Here is a 15,008-nt window from a genome sequence, read left to right on the forward strand (position 1 = left end):
AAAAGGCAGTTATGTTTGTTACAGGTGCAATTTTGAGATCCTTCAGGCTGTAAACATTGCTTAGGTGAAAAATGGAATCAAGGTTAGCAAATAAGCCTAGTCTTTTTCCACTGTAGTATGATATAGAGTGCTTAAATCTGGGAGCGTGTGTTTGTTTATCTATGTGTTTACGTATATTCAGGTGAACAGGTTGACTAAGTATTTTAGAATGGAATCTATTCAAGACACTCTGGGCATTCGTCTTCATTTTTCTAGGACCTGACAGGGAAAAAAATGTGGATGCCCTGGAAGAGACTGACTAGAACTAATGTTACAAAATGATCTAGCTATGTCCTAAACTTTAATAAATGCATAATTTAATGCATTTAAATCCAGCTCAGAAATAAAAAGCAAATGCTTTTCTGAAGTGCAACAACAGCAGGGTTTTTTTTCTAAAAAAAAGGAAAAAGAACCCCCTCCTACCCCCGCACATAGAATTTCCCAAATAATACTATAAAACCTGAACACTGAATAGCTCTGTCTTTCCTGTTTGGTCTGATTGCAGTTTTCTTGCATTCTGATTCCTAAATTTCAGATTATTCTATGAGCCAGTCACAACACCTTGTGGACACACCTTTTGCTTAAAATGCCTTGAAAGATGCCTAGATCACAATGCGAAGTGTCCACTGTGCAAAGATGGTCTTTCACAGGTAAAACGTTCTTTCTTTCTTGATTGGGTTAGCTTATTTGGAATTGGGTACGAATACAGCATCCTATTGGATCCCAAGCCACTGCACTGTGCTAGAGCAAAACACCCCCTCAGACCATTTATTTCTCCTGTCTTAGAGCCACCCCTCCCATCTCCACAAAGTCCTCCAGGGAAATGAGGCAACATCTAGCTTTTTATGAACTGTCAGCAGTGAAATTAATTTGTGTTGGAAACAAAAGTATCAAAATGATGATAAACATGGATCCTTGTTCTAATCCCATCATGGCACCTGATTCACTGTCATGTTGGGTGAATCTTCTGCCCTCCCTGGGCTTGGACTAGATGAGCTCCGATGTCCCCTTATCATCAATGTTTATTCTGTGGTTTGAAGAGATCACTCCCAGGTCTCCAGGAAAACCTCACAGACCTTCATTGTGGTCCTTGCCCCACTCCTCAGCTGCGGCTGTACTTATTAGCAGACATTTGTCTGCTGAAAAATCTCTGGGGCTTCCAGATTCTCTAAAATGAATCACACAAACTGCCACCTTTGTCTTTCAAATGGACTTGCTGTAATTTTCTGTAGCACAAGCAGATCTGGGAATCCATCTTGTCCCCCCACCCCAGGGACTTGTGTGCCATATTTTACAATCAGTATAAATGTCCCTTGACCCCTGTCATCCCTGAGGAGAGGTTGGAGATGATGCAAGACTATCTCTAGGTGAATGTAGATCCAGAGAAGTCATGTGTCAAGCTTTCCCAACACCCCAACATTTAAATTAAGGGAAGGGAGTGAAATAATCACCCAGGATAGCCCTGAGGGTGTGTATTGGGCTGGGGGGAGGGTCAGTGTCATATCTGGCCTAGGTGAAGAGGTGGTATTTGCTGTCCTGATTGTAGGTGAGAAGCCCATGGTCCTTATACTTCAATAATACATTTGTGTTGTGGTAACACTACAACATTCAGATTAACAGAAAGAAGGAAAATCTACCGTTAAAATTTTAGTATGTACCTTTCTTGGCTTTTTGTTTTAGCATCAGCGGAGGAGTCACCTCCTTCTTGGAGAGGCTACCTCCTGAGTCATTGCTTTTCCCCAAAGGCTGGGACTGGGCAAAGCAGCCCATTTTCCTGCAGCCAGGCAATGGCAGTGGCTGAGAAAGCATCGTGGAGGCAGAGGCTGTGAGGTCCTGGACTTAGGGGCTAGAAGATATTCCCATCTATCTCTGTGTCTTCACACAGGGTCACACTTGCACCATTATCCAGAGAGAGAAATATCTTATTCCGATCATGTTCACTGCGGAATAGACAGACGTAGCCCGTACTGGGAAAGGAAAAAATGTCTGAAGCCTGCCGTTTTATACTCAGGAGCTCCCCCTGCTGGGTCTGTGTGGGTAGTTTCCATAGCCAGCAGTTCTCTGCAGATGTTTTCGTTCCCATTGTCTGGTTCACACAAAACACCCACTCCTTACAGATCCCTGGATATGCACGGACTCGGGGTGTTTGGGAGGAGAGTAATAGTGACAATTGACAACTGAGCCCGAGTTAGGTTATGAAATCAAGGTTTATAACATAAATCCAGTGATACCTAGACGGTATAATAAAAAAAAATAGGCAAATGAAATCACCAGTACAGCTTTTCTTTTTAAAACTAAAGTTAGAGGAGAAAAAAATATGTATATTATATAGGCTTGAAATATCCTGAATCCCAAGCATTGGGGTGGGGTTGGGAGTGGGGCACAGCAGGAAAGGATCAATAATTGAAAATTGCTTTTTAGTTCCCTGAACCTTTTGACCACGGACTTTCAGCATATCCCAGATGGAGACCATTTCTGGGAGCTTATAAACACAGTAATCAGAAAAAGGAAAGGAAAGGATTTTCTCCCTTTTTTGACAAGAACATGATCTCAATCAATTTCAGTGTCTTAGGAAAGCTATGGCATTTTTAATACTCCATTGCAGGTCTTTTTCCCTTTTTAAAATAATTTTTCTAATTTTAAAAGTAATTCATTGCATGTGGTTTTTTTTTAAGCTAAACTCTAACTCCAGAGAATATATACATTATGATAGTATCAGCTGCCAATGTGTGGGTCTAAATTACTCCAGTATGTGGGTCATTTAACTGTTGTACTGATTACATCAGAAGTGCTGTGTGTTTTTCTGATGACTGCATAATATCTAATTGCCTTGTTCCCCGTATAGTGCTTGGCATCAAGAAAATACAGTAAAAATGTCATAATGGAAGAGCTAATAGCTAAATTCCTTCCAGAAGAACTCAAGGAACGAAGGAGGCTTTATGAAGAGGAAATGGAAGAACTTTCTAAGTATGCATATGCACATTGCTGTTTTCAGTTTTACTCATACCAGGTCATAGAACTGAAAGTGCACATTCCCTCCTAACTCCTCATTTAGTGATACCATGTTGGTAGCTTGAAATTGGCCACAGTGAGAGTATTTACACCACAGAAATTGGAAAATGCTGTAACAAGGGCTTACCCGCTCCATCCCCAGAAAGCCAGTTGTTATTTACCAGCACCCACTGAAGAAACCTAAGCCGAACCACTGACCAGGTCACATATTGGCACTAGTAACTGGGTATCACGGATACGAAATTATTGGAACAATTTAATCAGGGGGGCTTAATGAAGTGCAGTTGACCCTTAAACAACATGGATTTGAACTGTGCGGTTCCACTTATACGTGGATTTTTTTCAGTAGTAAATACTATAGTCCTACACTACCTGATCTGTGGTTGGTTGAATCCATGAATGCAGAACCGCGGATACAGAGGAGCTTTGGATACCGAGGGCGACTCTAAGTTATATGCTGATTTTCAACTGGGCAGAGGGTTGGCGCCCCTAACCCCCGTGTTGTTCAAGGGTCAGCTGTATCCAGAAGACGGTTTTCAGGTACATAAGGAGGTTCTACGAGGTTAAGAACTTTGATATCAGCCAGACCTGGGCTTATGATGCAGTTTTGCCACAAAGTGAGTATACTTCATGACCCTAGGCAAGTCACTTAACCTCTCTGGGCCTCAGTCTCCTCATCTGTAACTTGGGGATAATAATAGTCCTTGCCTCATGGACTTGTTACGAAGATCAAATGAGCTAGTGCATAGTAAGCACTTAATAAAAGCAATAGTAAGAATGCTGCTTGTTATTACGCTTCCTCTTCCATCACAGGTATTGTGAGAAGTAGAGAGTAGGGGTGGAGAAAGAAGTAAGGCTCCAAGCTCTTTGCCTGGCTGGAAGAACAACTCACTTAGCAGAAAAAGCAGGAGGAAATCACTAATTTCTGTCTCTCATACTGCTGACCCCCCATCTCCCCATCCCTGGTGGAATTCTCACAGCATTCTGGGGGCAAAGTTCCCGATGGCAAAAGCTGTTCTGGTTTTATGCTCACCCTGTAGAGAACATTTCTAAACTGCCACCAGTTTATTTGTGCCTCTCACTTTGAATAACACACTGTGCTGGGGAGCCAGAAATGAAATCGTTCTTTGCTCATTAACAGATCTACTCAAGGCATCTTTATCTTTATTTCTGATTCTTAAGTTCACCTTGAGTCTCTCTGGGCCCTCTTCTCAAATATCATTTAATGTCTGATTAACAAACACTGGAATATACTAGGTGGATTTCTCTTTAAAGGAATCCTAAATTTAATCCTTTTGAGATTTGGGCAAATGATCTTATATCTATTGGTAAGTTTATGTTCAGATGTCCCTGTACTGGATTTACTAGACAAATAAAAGGAACAGTGATCCAGGAGGAGCTGGCCCGGTTGGTGGTTCCCCATCAGGCCATGTGTCTGCGTCTTCGTGGGCACATGTTGAGAGGCAGACTCGTAGGTGTCGAGTTCAGAGCTGCTGCACCAGTGTGTCTGGGGGGGTGCAGTGGCCTGTTGTCTGCGTTTACGGGCCTCCAGTGATTCTGATGCACAGGAGCGTTTGAGCATCACTGGGCTAGATTACTCTTGCCTCTCCACTGCTCCCTCCTCCTCCCAGCTGGGCCTGCCATGCAGATCCTCTGGGGGCTTTGCAAATATGTGAGATGCTCACGGGCATCTTGCAGAGATTTTCCCACCATTCCTCTGGAGAGCTGGGTCCACTTTTACCCCCCTTCCCCATACTGCCAGCAAGACACCTGGAGAGATTGTTTAGAGTGGAGAGCATGAAAGAAAGAAAGAAAAATATGAGGTATAACTATCACCGACAACGTTACGGTACTAGAGAACTTCATTACCCAAATTAGAATGCGTAGAATGTCAATTTTAATCGTAGCCCTTAGGCTAACCTGTGCACCAGATAATGGGATTCAGCCCACAGCACCAGATGCATTTTAGTATTTGTTATCAGCCTCAACTTGATGTCTCCTTGCCTTCCTGCAGGGGAACCACATGGTGAAATTTGACCAACCTTTCTGTGTTCTGCTTCAATGCTGTGAGATTCATGTCATTTGCTCTTCCTGACAGCTTAAATAAGAACGTGCCTATTTTCGTGTGTACCATGGCATATCCCACGGTTCCTTGTCCCCTGCACATCTTTGAGCCTTGTTACCGTCTGATGATTCGTAGATGCATTGAGACAGGCACACGACAGTTTGGCATGTGCCTTGGAGATCCTGTCAAAAGGTAAGTGAGGAGCTATGCAAGTAAAGGGAGGTTGGGTGGAAAGGGTTTTTTGTTTTACTTTGGGGCCCTCCCAGGAGCATTTGTAAGGATCAGGGTCCCTCTGGCCCCTAGTTTACAGTGTGAGAGGCTGCCCGTTTAAAGGAACCCCAGGATCAACCTTTTGTTAAACAGGTGGTATATACTCTAAAACGTGTTTTATAAGAGTGTGGTCCCTGGAGTCAAACTGCCTGGGTTCATATTCCGGCTCCATCCTTGGAGCAAGTTTGACTTTGGGCAAGTTACTGAACCTCCGGTGACTCAGTTTCCTTATCTGTAAAGTGGGTACAATAATAGTGCCTACCTCGTTGGGTTTGTTGGGAGGATTGGTGAGTTAATAATGCACGTAAAGTACTGAGCACAGTACAATAAATGGTAGCAGTTACACATTAAAATTTTTTCTCACACAGGCACTGCCTGTGGTGTTATTGCAGCTATAGACCCTGGGACAGGGAAGAAGGCAGAAGTCCCTCAGGACACAACATGGGGTTATAGAAATGGGGGGAGGTGCGCAGGCCAGGGAAACAGCTCATCAAGAATTTACTTGCTTGGGTCCATTCCCAATAAACAGGTTTGCGGAATATGGCTGCATCCTAGAGATCAGAAATGTTCAGTTCTTTGCTGATGGCCGCTCAGTGGTCGACAGCATAGGCAAGAGGCGCTTCAAGGTCCTCCATCAGGGCCAGCGGGATGGTTACAACACAGCTGACATCGAATACATTGAAGACCAAAAGGTGAGGGTGGCCAGTGCCAAGAATCCTGAAGCCAAGCTAGCCCTGAAGCTTGGCAGACCAAGATGATTGCAAAAGGATTTCTGGGCATGGATGGGGGCCTTGGGATTTCTCACTGATTCGCTGCTGCCACACCGAATGCTGCCAGGTTCCTGTTCGATTGTGGAATGGCAGTGAGCGCGCCCCTTGTCTGGGCTTTCCCTGCTTAGTTGCTGATCTATATTCACGCATAAGAGGTGCCAAGCCAGACCAACCCTGGGGCCCATTTAGCACAGGAGTTAGGTCTCTGCCAGGGATACCAAGATCTGGAGCTGGATCTATACATATGTATTTTATTTTTTGATTTATTTATATTTTAAACCTTTTTCTTTTGAGATAATTGTAGATTCACATACACATGTCTATTTTTAAATGTGCAACCTGGCCAAGAGCCCTTCCCAATAATCCATCATCCCATAACACAGAAAGATGACATGTCCAGTTAATCCTTGGTTTTCTGAACTAACGGGTAGAAGAAGAGGTAAATAATCCCATAAGTGTTTATATTTACATTCACTACATAGTACAAGATTAATAAACACTTGCTCAACGAATAAACGTATTTGACTTGGAAGATAAAGTTACATACGGAGACACAGCCACTGCTCCCTCTCTTCCCAGGGAGCAGTGGGAAAGCAGCTGTAAAAAATGAAAAGGAGAGAGGCGTGAACAAGCACAACCTCGTTTAACAGCACGCCTCCACTCAGGCCAGTTAGTGTCACTGGTTTTCTATATGTCTGGCTGTTTCAGCTCATTTACCCAGCTGAACCTTTCTCTGTCCTCCACGCTCAGCAATATTTACACACAGTCCATCATCTGGCTGAGGAGCCTTTCACACACTACACAGGAGAAAGCCAGAAGGGCGAGTCTTCCCGTAGGGTGACGGGATGGATGCTCAAATAGGCAGGTGTCAAAGGGGCTCTAGGCATGATGGAGAAGGCACAGAATGCTTCACTTCCACTTTGATACTTTCAGGTTCAAGGAGAGGATTGTGCTGAGCTCATGGGATTACATAACTGTGTCTATGAGCAAGCGTCATCATGGTTTCATTCGCTCAAATCATCTCTGAAGAATCGGATACTCAATCATTTTGGTCCAATGCCAGAGAAAGACGCTGATCCCCAGGTATCTAAAAATGTCTCTTTGTAATCAGTCGCCCCCACCAGATGAGAGCGCCTAGGGTTTGTGATTAGATACGTGTGTGGTTTCCATCCAGCACATTTAGTGTAGAGAGGAAGATGGATCCAAATTGGTCTTGTTTGGCTGGGCAGTAGGCATCATGGGTAAGAACAAAAGGACCCCAAATCAGAATTGGAGTAACTAAAGTAAAGCAGTAGGAACCTGGATCCAAGATAGGCTTTAAGAGATTAGTTAAGTGAGAGGATGGGAACACAGGCACCATCAACAGAAGAACCTTTAATGTGAGTCCAGATTCCCACCATGATGATGTGTTAGGGTGACAAGATTCACAAAAGGCCAGGCTTAAGAGAAGGGTACCTAGGGAGCTGAGACCAAAGGCTGCCACTTCCTGGAGGCTTCATAACTCTCCCCCTGATTGCTGCAGGAACAAGGAGTGAGGAGCTAGGGCCAGCCACCTTACAGGATTCCAACTGCAGGATCACGGAAACCTTTCACCCCCAGGTCCCTCCGTGCTTAGCCCTGCAGGTCTAGACCCTTGCCATTGTCCTCATCAGGGATGAACAAGTTTTCCTGAGACAACTGACCCAATCCTTAAATTTACCCTTGGCTGAGTTGTACTAGAAAAGAGTTCATTAGATTCTACTGGATCAGTCTACTTCCTGGAGGGACAGGTCCATTTGAGAGATCAAGCTGCAGATCTGAAGCTTTCCAGGAAAGTGGAGATAGTTAAGTTTCACCAAGCTTTGCTTGCCTGGTATAAATCAGGGAATCCTCTCTCTAGGACAAGGCTGGAGATACCCTAGTCAAATATTTTCCCACCATCACCTTTCCACATTCTGACCTGGTTCCTACGTAATCGCCTCCATAACTTCCTTGATTCTTTCCCTGCACTCATTCCTGACTTTATCACAATAGTAAAATAGAATATGTATATTCTGACTTCCATGCCAAAAAACTGGTCCTACTTACCTCTCTAGCTGTGTGACCTCGGGTAAGTCCCTTCCCCTTTCTGACTTGTTCGCCCATCTCTGAAATGAGGGAGGTAGACGAGGAGGTGTCTAAAGTCCCTTCTTCCTCTTGCGTTTTGAGGCTATAAAACACCAGTCTGTTCCCTAATGCGCTGCAGTGTCTTGTTTTCTCCGGGCCACAAAGGTGGCTCCTTTCCCCGCCCCCGTTCAAAGGCATCGTGAATGTTGGAGGGAGAAAGGCCATTGCTTCCGGATGATCCAGCTCCTGGCTCTGGGCCACTGTGACTCAGGACTACAGCAGAGCTCTGAGAAAGCTCATGATCAAGTTGAATGTTCCCCTTCACCTTCTGGAAAGCATTCTCCCCTAGTCAGGCAGAAGATAGCGATCAGCAATGGTAACAGTATCTTCCACAAGAGAAAACGCAGGTGCCACTGTGTGATTCTTAAGGGCTCAGGGACACAGAAAGCCGAAATCTTGGGTTTCATTTCATTTCTTATTAGGACTGTTGCTTTGGCAGTGCAGCAGCAGAAAAAATAAAACCCATCCAGTTTGATCCAGTCAATGCTGTAGCCCCAGTGGTCCCATTAATAAGAATGTTCTAAGCCTCCGCAGGAGGTTTCTTAGGAACCACCACATGTATTAACATCAGCTTAAACATCTTTGTTAATGATCCTGGGAAATACAGCTCAGGATATGTCAATCTAACATTCAGAACTCATCCTAGGAGGGATAACACGTTACAGACTGCAGCGAGGGACAAAAAGAATCCAAATGGAGCTAGAGACACAGAGAAGCAAAGAGGCAGTGATGGTTGGGGGAGAATCAGGTGACCAGTTTGGAAGCAAACAATCCCGCGTGTAGAATGTGGTTCTCTGCAGTCCTAAAGCCAACCTTCTGAGGGGTGTGGGCAGAAAGCTCATTTGGGGCTTAGTAGGAAATAAGTCACCAAGGTCTACAATGTGTACCTGGGACGCTGCCGACAAACAGAATTTTGGTGCAGGATCACTGTAGGATAGGAAAGCTCTTTATTAGAGGAAACCTGGGATGGAATATAATTCTATGTGACTGCGTTTTCCAACTGGAATTTTTGCAAAGTGGGATTGCTGTGCTTTGGGGCTGTGAACCATAGGCTCTGGTTTTAGGGGAGAAGCTAGCCGTGGCCCCGTTTAGTGACCTGGCATATGTGGACTCTGTTGCCTTCAGCCAGAAACAGGGAAATGGAGGTAAGAGACATGCACAGCCTAAGGGGTCATGAGAACTGAAGACCCAGATGCTCTATGCATCAGGCCAAAGGGCCTAAACAGAATCTAAGAGGTGGAAGAGGCTGAGTAGTTGTCTCTCGGTATCCATGGGGGATTGGTTCTAGGAGGCCCCATGGATACCAAAATCCCTTCTATAAAATTATGTGGTGCAATGAGTACAATCAGCCCTCTGCATCTACAGGTTTCGCGTCTACAGATTCAACCAACCAATTTCGATCCATAGTTGGTTGAATCCATGGATATGGAGGGCCGACTGTAGTAGATAGTTCAGCTTGTAAAATCACACTGGCTAGAAGGTATGGTGTATTTTTTAGGAAATTGATGTGTTTGCTTTAACCACTACCAAAAATAACTGTAGCTTAAACTAGATAGAGAGTGTAAGTCGTAGAGATGGAGGGCTAGGGCAGCCCTGTTCCGTGAGATCATTCAGACCCAGGCTCCTTCCTGACAAAGCTCTACCATCCTTTGAGTGTTGCCCTCATCCTCCTGATTGAAGAAGTCTGATCATCAGCATGTCTGGCTTCTAGCTAGGGGAAGGGGAGAGAAAGAGGAAAGTGAGGGCGCATGCGCCTTTCTCAGAGCATGGCCCAGAAGTTACACTTATCACTGCCCTTTACATCTCCTTAGCCAGGACTTTGTCTTATGGCCTCACCTAGCTGCAAGGGAGGCTGACAAATGTAGCCTTCCCACCCCCACCCCCTGGGTGGCTGTATGCCCAGCTAAGATAAAGGGAAATAGAGATGGGGGTAATTAGCAATCCCTGCCACACACAGAAGCAGTTCCACCTGGGGTGTTTCCTGGCAACTTTGGAAGCCTACAGGCTAGGATCACTTCCGCAGGAATAAGACGAACCCATTGCATTTCTCTTGCAGATCAACCCCAATGGCCCGGCCTGGTGCTGGTGGACATTAGCGGTTCTTCCATTGGAAAGCCGAGCTCAGCTCCCGTTCCTAGCAATGAGGTCCCTAAAGGATAGACTGAACGGTATTCGGCGAGTCCTGGCCTTTATATCCCGAAACCAAAACTAGTGAGTGGATTGCTGAAAAGGAGCTCCCATGCTCCCCTCACCACCGTGGGGGAGTCGTCTTGTAAATATACCTAATTGCAATAACATCTTAGAAGGAAGTATCAAACAGAGGCATTGTCCTGCTATTGATCAGAAAGAAATTAAGTAGGAAGACCAAAAGAATGTGATCTGTTTGAAACTTTCTTTCTTAAGATGCTTCTTGACATGCTGCACAACTACATGCACAGCAGAGGTTGTTTAAGAGCCCAGAAGAAAAAAAATTTTTTTTGATTTTGACATAAAAGTTTCTCAAAGTTTAAAGTGGTTTTGCTTTAATTTTCTGTCTTTCATAGATGAATGACTGTGTGGTTGAAATGTGATGCCCAGTTACTAATCATATTGCTGCATTATTTCACTGACTTTTGAGGTGTCATTCCAAATGGTTCATATTTTATATAGCATTGTGTAAAATAATGTTCATACTTCCTTCTGTTTTAATAATTTATTTTTTGCACTACCGTATCTTTTTTTTCTACATGTATGTTTGTAACTATTTAAGTGTGCATTACTGAAAAATACTGCTTTATTTATTGATGTGGTTTACCATGTACCTAGGGGGAAGTAACAATACTAGAAATGTACAATTTTTGCTTTAACAGTTTTTGCTACATTTGGTCCCAGTTCTTGAACCATTTTTGTATCTATCCAATTGGATGCTTAAAAGGAAGTTCAGAATCATGCCAAGATCATCTATCCTTACAGATTCTATTTTGCTTTCAATTTGAATCCAACAATATAAAATACTTAAGGGATTTGGCATAGGTTGTGGAATAAGCCAGGGTACAATAAAAGTAATCCATTTTCTATGTGTCATACAGAGCCAGGCTGAAGGAATTATTTTTCTGGAATCAAGAGATGAATAAGAGGAGTGTCTTTTATTACAATCTCTTACAGGCATTTATTTCAGCAATCTAATTATATCTTAATTTCTCCCCAGTGCAGTTAGTAATGGGACTTTTAGGCAGGATAATATTTAACCCTTCAGAGGTAATGGTTTTCAGTCTGGTACGTCACAGCCATGCCCAGCTAGCCTCCATACCCCACCTCTTCTTAGGGTTCTGAGGATCAGGGCCTGGCAAGCATGTGTGCAAACGCTTGATGAAGGACGGTTCATTATTAAAAGTGTAAAGAAGCCAGGAAAGAGGGTAGAACCCTTTAAGAAACCCTCAAACTATCTTTTTGGTTTTTAAATCTTTTCAAAGGAAGCAATTAATCCATGATTTTATCTAAACACGGTCTTTCCTCCTCACTGAGATGAGCCAAAGATTTCAATACAGGGCAAGAATAGTGGTAAGGGGGTAAGAGTGAGGTCTTGTTTAGCTTGCTTAGTGCCAGTTTGATTTCTTTAGTGCCAGGACAACCTGAAAACAGGAGTGTTATAATGACGGAGTGAAATGATTAGGACAGCGAAGAAGTGAATCGTGTTGTTCCTACCATCACGCAAATTATCCTCCCGCCATGTGACTCTGGACAGCTGCAGTGCGAGACTCACACGCAGCCCATCCACTCTGTTCCCGCTAGAGGTTAATGCCTCGAGTAATCAGTCTGACTTCTTCCATCACCACATGTGGCCAGAAACAGAAAAGGGAGAATGAGATGATCCAGGCAACAAAAAAGAGATTCATGTACGCAGAAACCAAATAACCTTTTCTGCACTTTCTTAATGAACACCGTGTTGTCAGAACATTATGTTACCAGGTTTGATGTTTGGAGCCCAACTGGGCTGGTAAAGAATGGAAGCATAGGCGTGGTTACTGCCTAAGCAAACTCTACAAGGCTCAGGTAGGAGGAAATGAAAGGCTCCCTCTCCCACCTGGTGCCCAGCCTTGTGGTCATAGCACAGTCCTAGGACAGTAATTTCCTACTATCTAGTGTAAATGCAACAAAGAAAAGGGTCATAAGTGTCTTGGATTGCTAGATGTGTTACTTTTGTGATTTCACTTTTTCTGAGCACCAGTTTGTCAACTAGCAAGTGGTGGGGATAAATACTGCATGTAGGGTTCTTATAACATTACATGAGATAATATAATATATACATCACTTAGCATAGTGCCTAGCACATAGGAGTCATTCAACAAATAACAGCTATGATTAGATTATTCATAGTTACAGAATATCATCAGGGGACTACATTGGCGTAAAACCCTGCCTTTACACACAATACCCATTTGCAATTCCTTTAAACTTGGTTGGGGGAATCCACACCTCTGATTTTCATACCATAACTTGATGATTTACATGTAATTCCTTTGGGGGTCAAGTCTGTTTGGGAAAATGAAAAGACTGGAAAACAAATTAGGGTCAGAGATAAGGGAGAATCCCATGCCAGCAAATTTTTCCTCTTTCAAGAGGGCTAAAAATTAGTGTTGTTTGGAGGTCTAGAATTTCTGATATAACGGAAGCCTTAAGTTCTAGCTCCATTAGAATAACCAACTCATCACTTCCTGCTCTCCCAAATGTATAAAGTTCCACATCATAGAATATTTCACGTTGATAAGAGAGGACCTAACTGCAGCAAATGTAGCTTGGCTAGGCAGAATTGCACTTTTCTCTCAGTAGCCTGGATACACATTTGGACTGTTTTACATGTTTTACAGCAAGCTTTTGTTTCAGTAGTGGTGGGAGGCAAAGTGCAAGGCTAAGCCTTGGCTTTCTTTGATAGGTACTTGAACGGGGTAATCAGTTGGACATGACCATTTCACTGCTTGTAAATTGATTTTGCTGCAAAGCTTGGGAATAAAGAGTATATACAGGAAAAACATAAAGTTAAATCTAGGCCAGAAGGACAAGACTTCCCCCTTGGTAGTTAGTGCCATTTATTCAGCTAATTTTTCTGTTTATTGTGATTTACCTAGTCTTTTCCTAGTAGGTTATTTTCTGTGTGTGTGTGTGTGTGTGTGTGTGTGTGTGTATATATATATATATATATGAGTGTGTTTGTGTATATATGTACATGTGTGTATATATATTAGGTACCAAGCAGACATTATGCCTTTCTGCTTCGTACTGTACTATTGCTGCTAGCTAATAACCAGCAAAATGTAGAAAATGAAAAATGATAAAACTAATTTTCTGTAGACAACTTGGAGAAAAGAGTGCTTGCTCCTTACTCAGTGGGGTAGAGAACTGACTGTGTCAACAATTTGCCTTTTCTGAAGGCCAACTGCTTCTAGCCCCTTGCTGCCGCAGCATGCTGGGACTCGTGGAATCACTGCACATGTGGCACTTCCAGTTCTGCCTGTGGAGCCGGACTGGGCTCAGATAGTCCCCTGTGACTGGCTGTTGGAGCAGTGGAGCTCTGAGGCTGGTTCACAGCACTCAGACGTCTCTTACTGTCAATAGATCGCACACTGTTGATGGACAGGAACCCGCTGGGGGCTGTGTTTCCCTCACCAACTCCGTTTCCAAGATGGGAGTTTTATTCAGGGACTCATTCCTTGAGTTCCCAACATGCTGACTTTGCATCCATTTCTGTTTCCTAAGGCAGAATCATAGCAGAGATATGTAATTGAGATGCAAATAGAAGGCAGCCCAAATAAGGGAAAAGGACAGATTTTCAGCCCATTCTTGGGCTTGAGGAATGAGGTTTTGATTTGATAGAAGAGAGTTCTGAGAAGCAGCTGGCTGCATGGGCTGCAATTTGTGGCCTTTCCTGAGTGCAGAAAGAAGGAAAAGGAGCCAAGTAAAATGTACACATTTGGTTCCTCTTTTTTTTTTTTTTGGTTCCTCTTAGAATGATAGCTCCCACTCTGGATTATGCACATCCAGAGGTGAAATGAAGACATTTTCCCTTACAAATGGGGATTTTCAAATGAGCTCAATTAACCTTGAGAGAGAAGTGCCTGTAATCTCTGTTCCTGGTGTCATTTTAAAGCTTTTGCTTCGTGACTGTGTAGCCATTTAAAGTTTACAAAGCAACATTGTAGCTTATGCATCATTTTAAAACTTGCTTGACATTTATCTATAGTCAAAGCAACAATAATAAACAACAACAAAATCAAAGGAGAACAAATAGTTCAATGTGGCATCGTAGGCTTATTAGATAAACTAGTTCCGTCATTTTATGCAGTTCTCAGTAATGCCAGGATTAAAATATCCAGCAAGCCATTTAAACAGTGGCAAATGTGTCTTCGTGTTTGTAATTCCAGTTGTTTGTTAAGCAGCCATTTTACTCTTGCACTGTAATGAGCTGAAAGGGGAATTAAGATAACGCTTTTTTTTTCTTCCCATATTGTTATTCAACTACCTCTATATGCTTGATGTCTCTTTAGGGTCTTCTTTCCTCTAAATCTGTACAAAAGAAGTTTCAGCTCATCTATGTTGTAATAACAATGTGATATAGACAGTCTCTGTGAAAGCTTGTTGTTCATTAAAAAATGTTTCCTATTGTCTCACTTTGTATCTAACACAACTCTACCCGTACTTTAGGGCAAAAATTGCCCAAATAACTTCAGTAT

At 43.2% G+C, this 15,008-nt stretch overlaps 1 protein-coding gene across 2 annotated transcripts in view; it reads left to right on the forward strand.

Moving 5' to 3' along the window:
• LONRF3 (LON peptidase N-terminal domain and ring finger 3) overlaps positions 1-10,930 on the forward strand; it is a 32,468-nt gene extending 21,538 nt beyond the window's left edge. For both annotated transcript variants that reach the window (XM_068533491.1, XM_068533492.1), the window contains 6 exons: positions 575-689; positions 2,885-3,006; positions 5,150-5,308; positions 5,916-6,078; positions 7,090-7,239; positions 10,358-10,930. In XM_068533491.1, coding sequence (XP_068389592.1) covers positions 575-689; positions 2,885-3,006; positions 5,150-5,308; positions 5,916-6,078; positions 7,090-7,239; positions 10,358-10,513 — 865 coding nt within the window. In that variant the 3' untranslated portion in view covers positions 10,514-10,930. The remainder of the gene's footprint in view (positions 1-574; positions 690-2,884; positions 3,007-5,149; positions 5,309-5,915; positions 6,079-7,089; positions 7,240-10,357) is intronic.
• The last annotated feature ends 4,078 nt before the right edge of the window (positions 10,931-15,008 follow it).

This window comes from Eschrichtius robustus, chromosome X (assembly GCF_028021215.1).
Source record: "Eschrichtius robustus isolate mEscRob2 chromosome X, mEscRob2.pri, whole genome shotgun sequence".
In the NCBI taxonomy this organism is placed as follows: Eukaryota; Metazoa; Chordata; class Mammalia; order Artiodactyla; family Eschrichtiidae; genus Eschrichtius; species Eschrichtius robustus.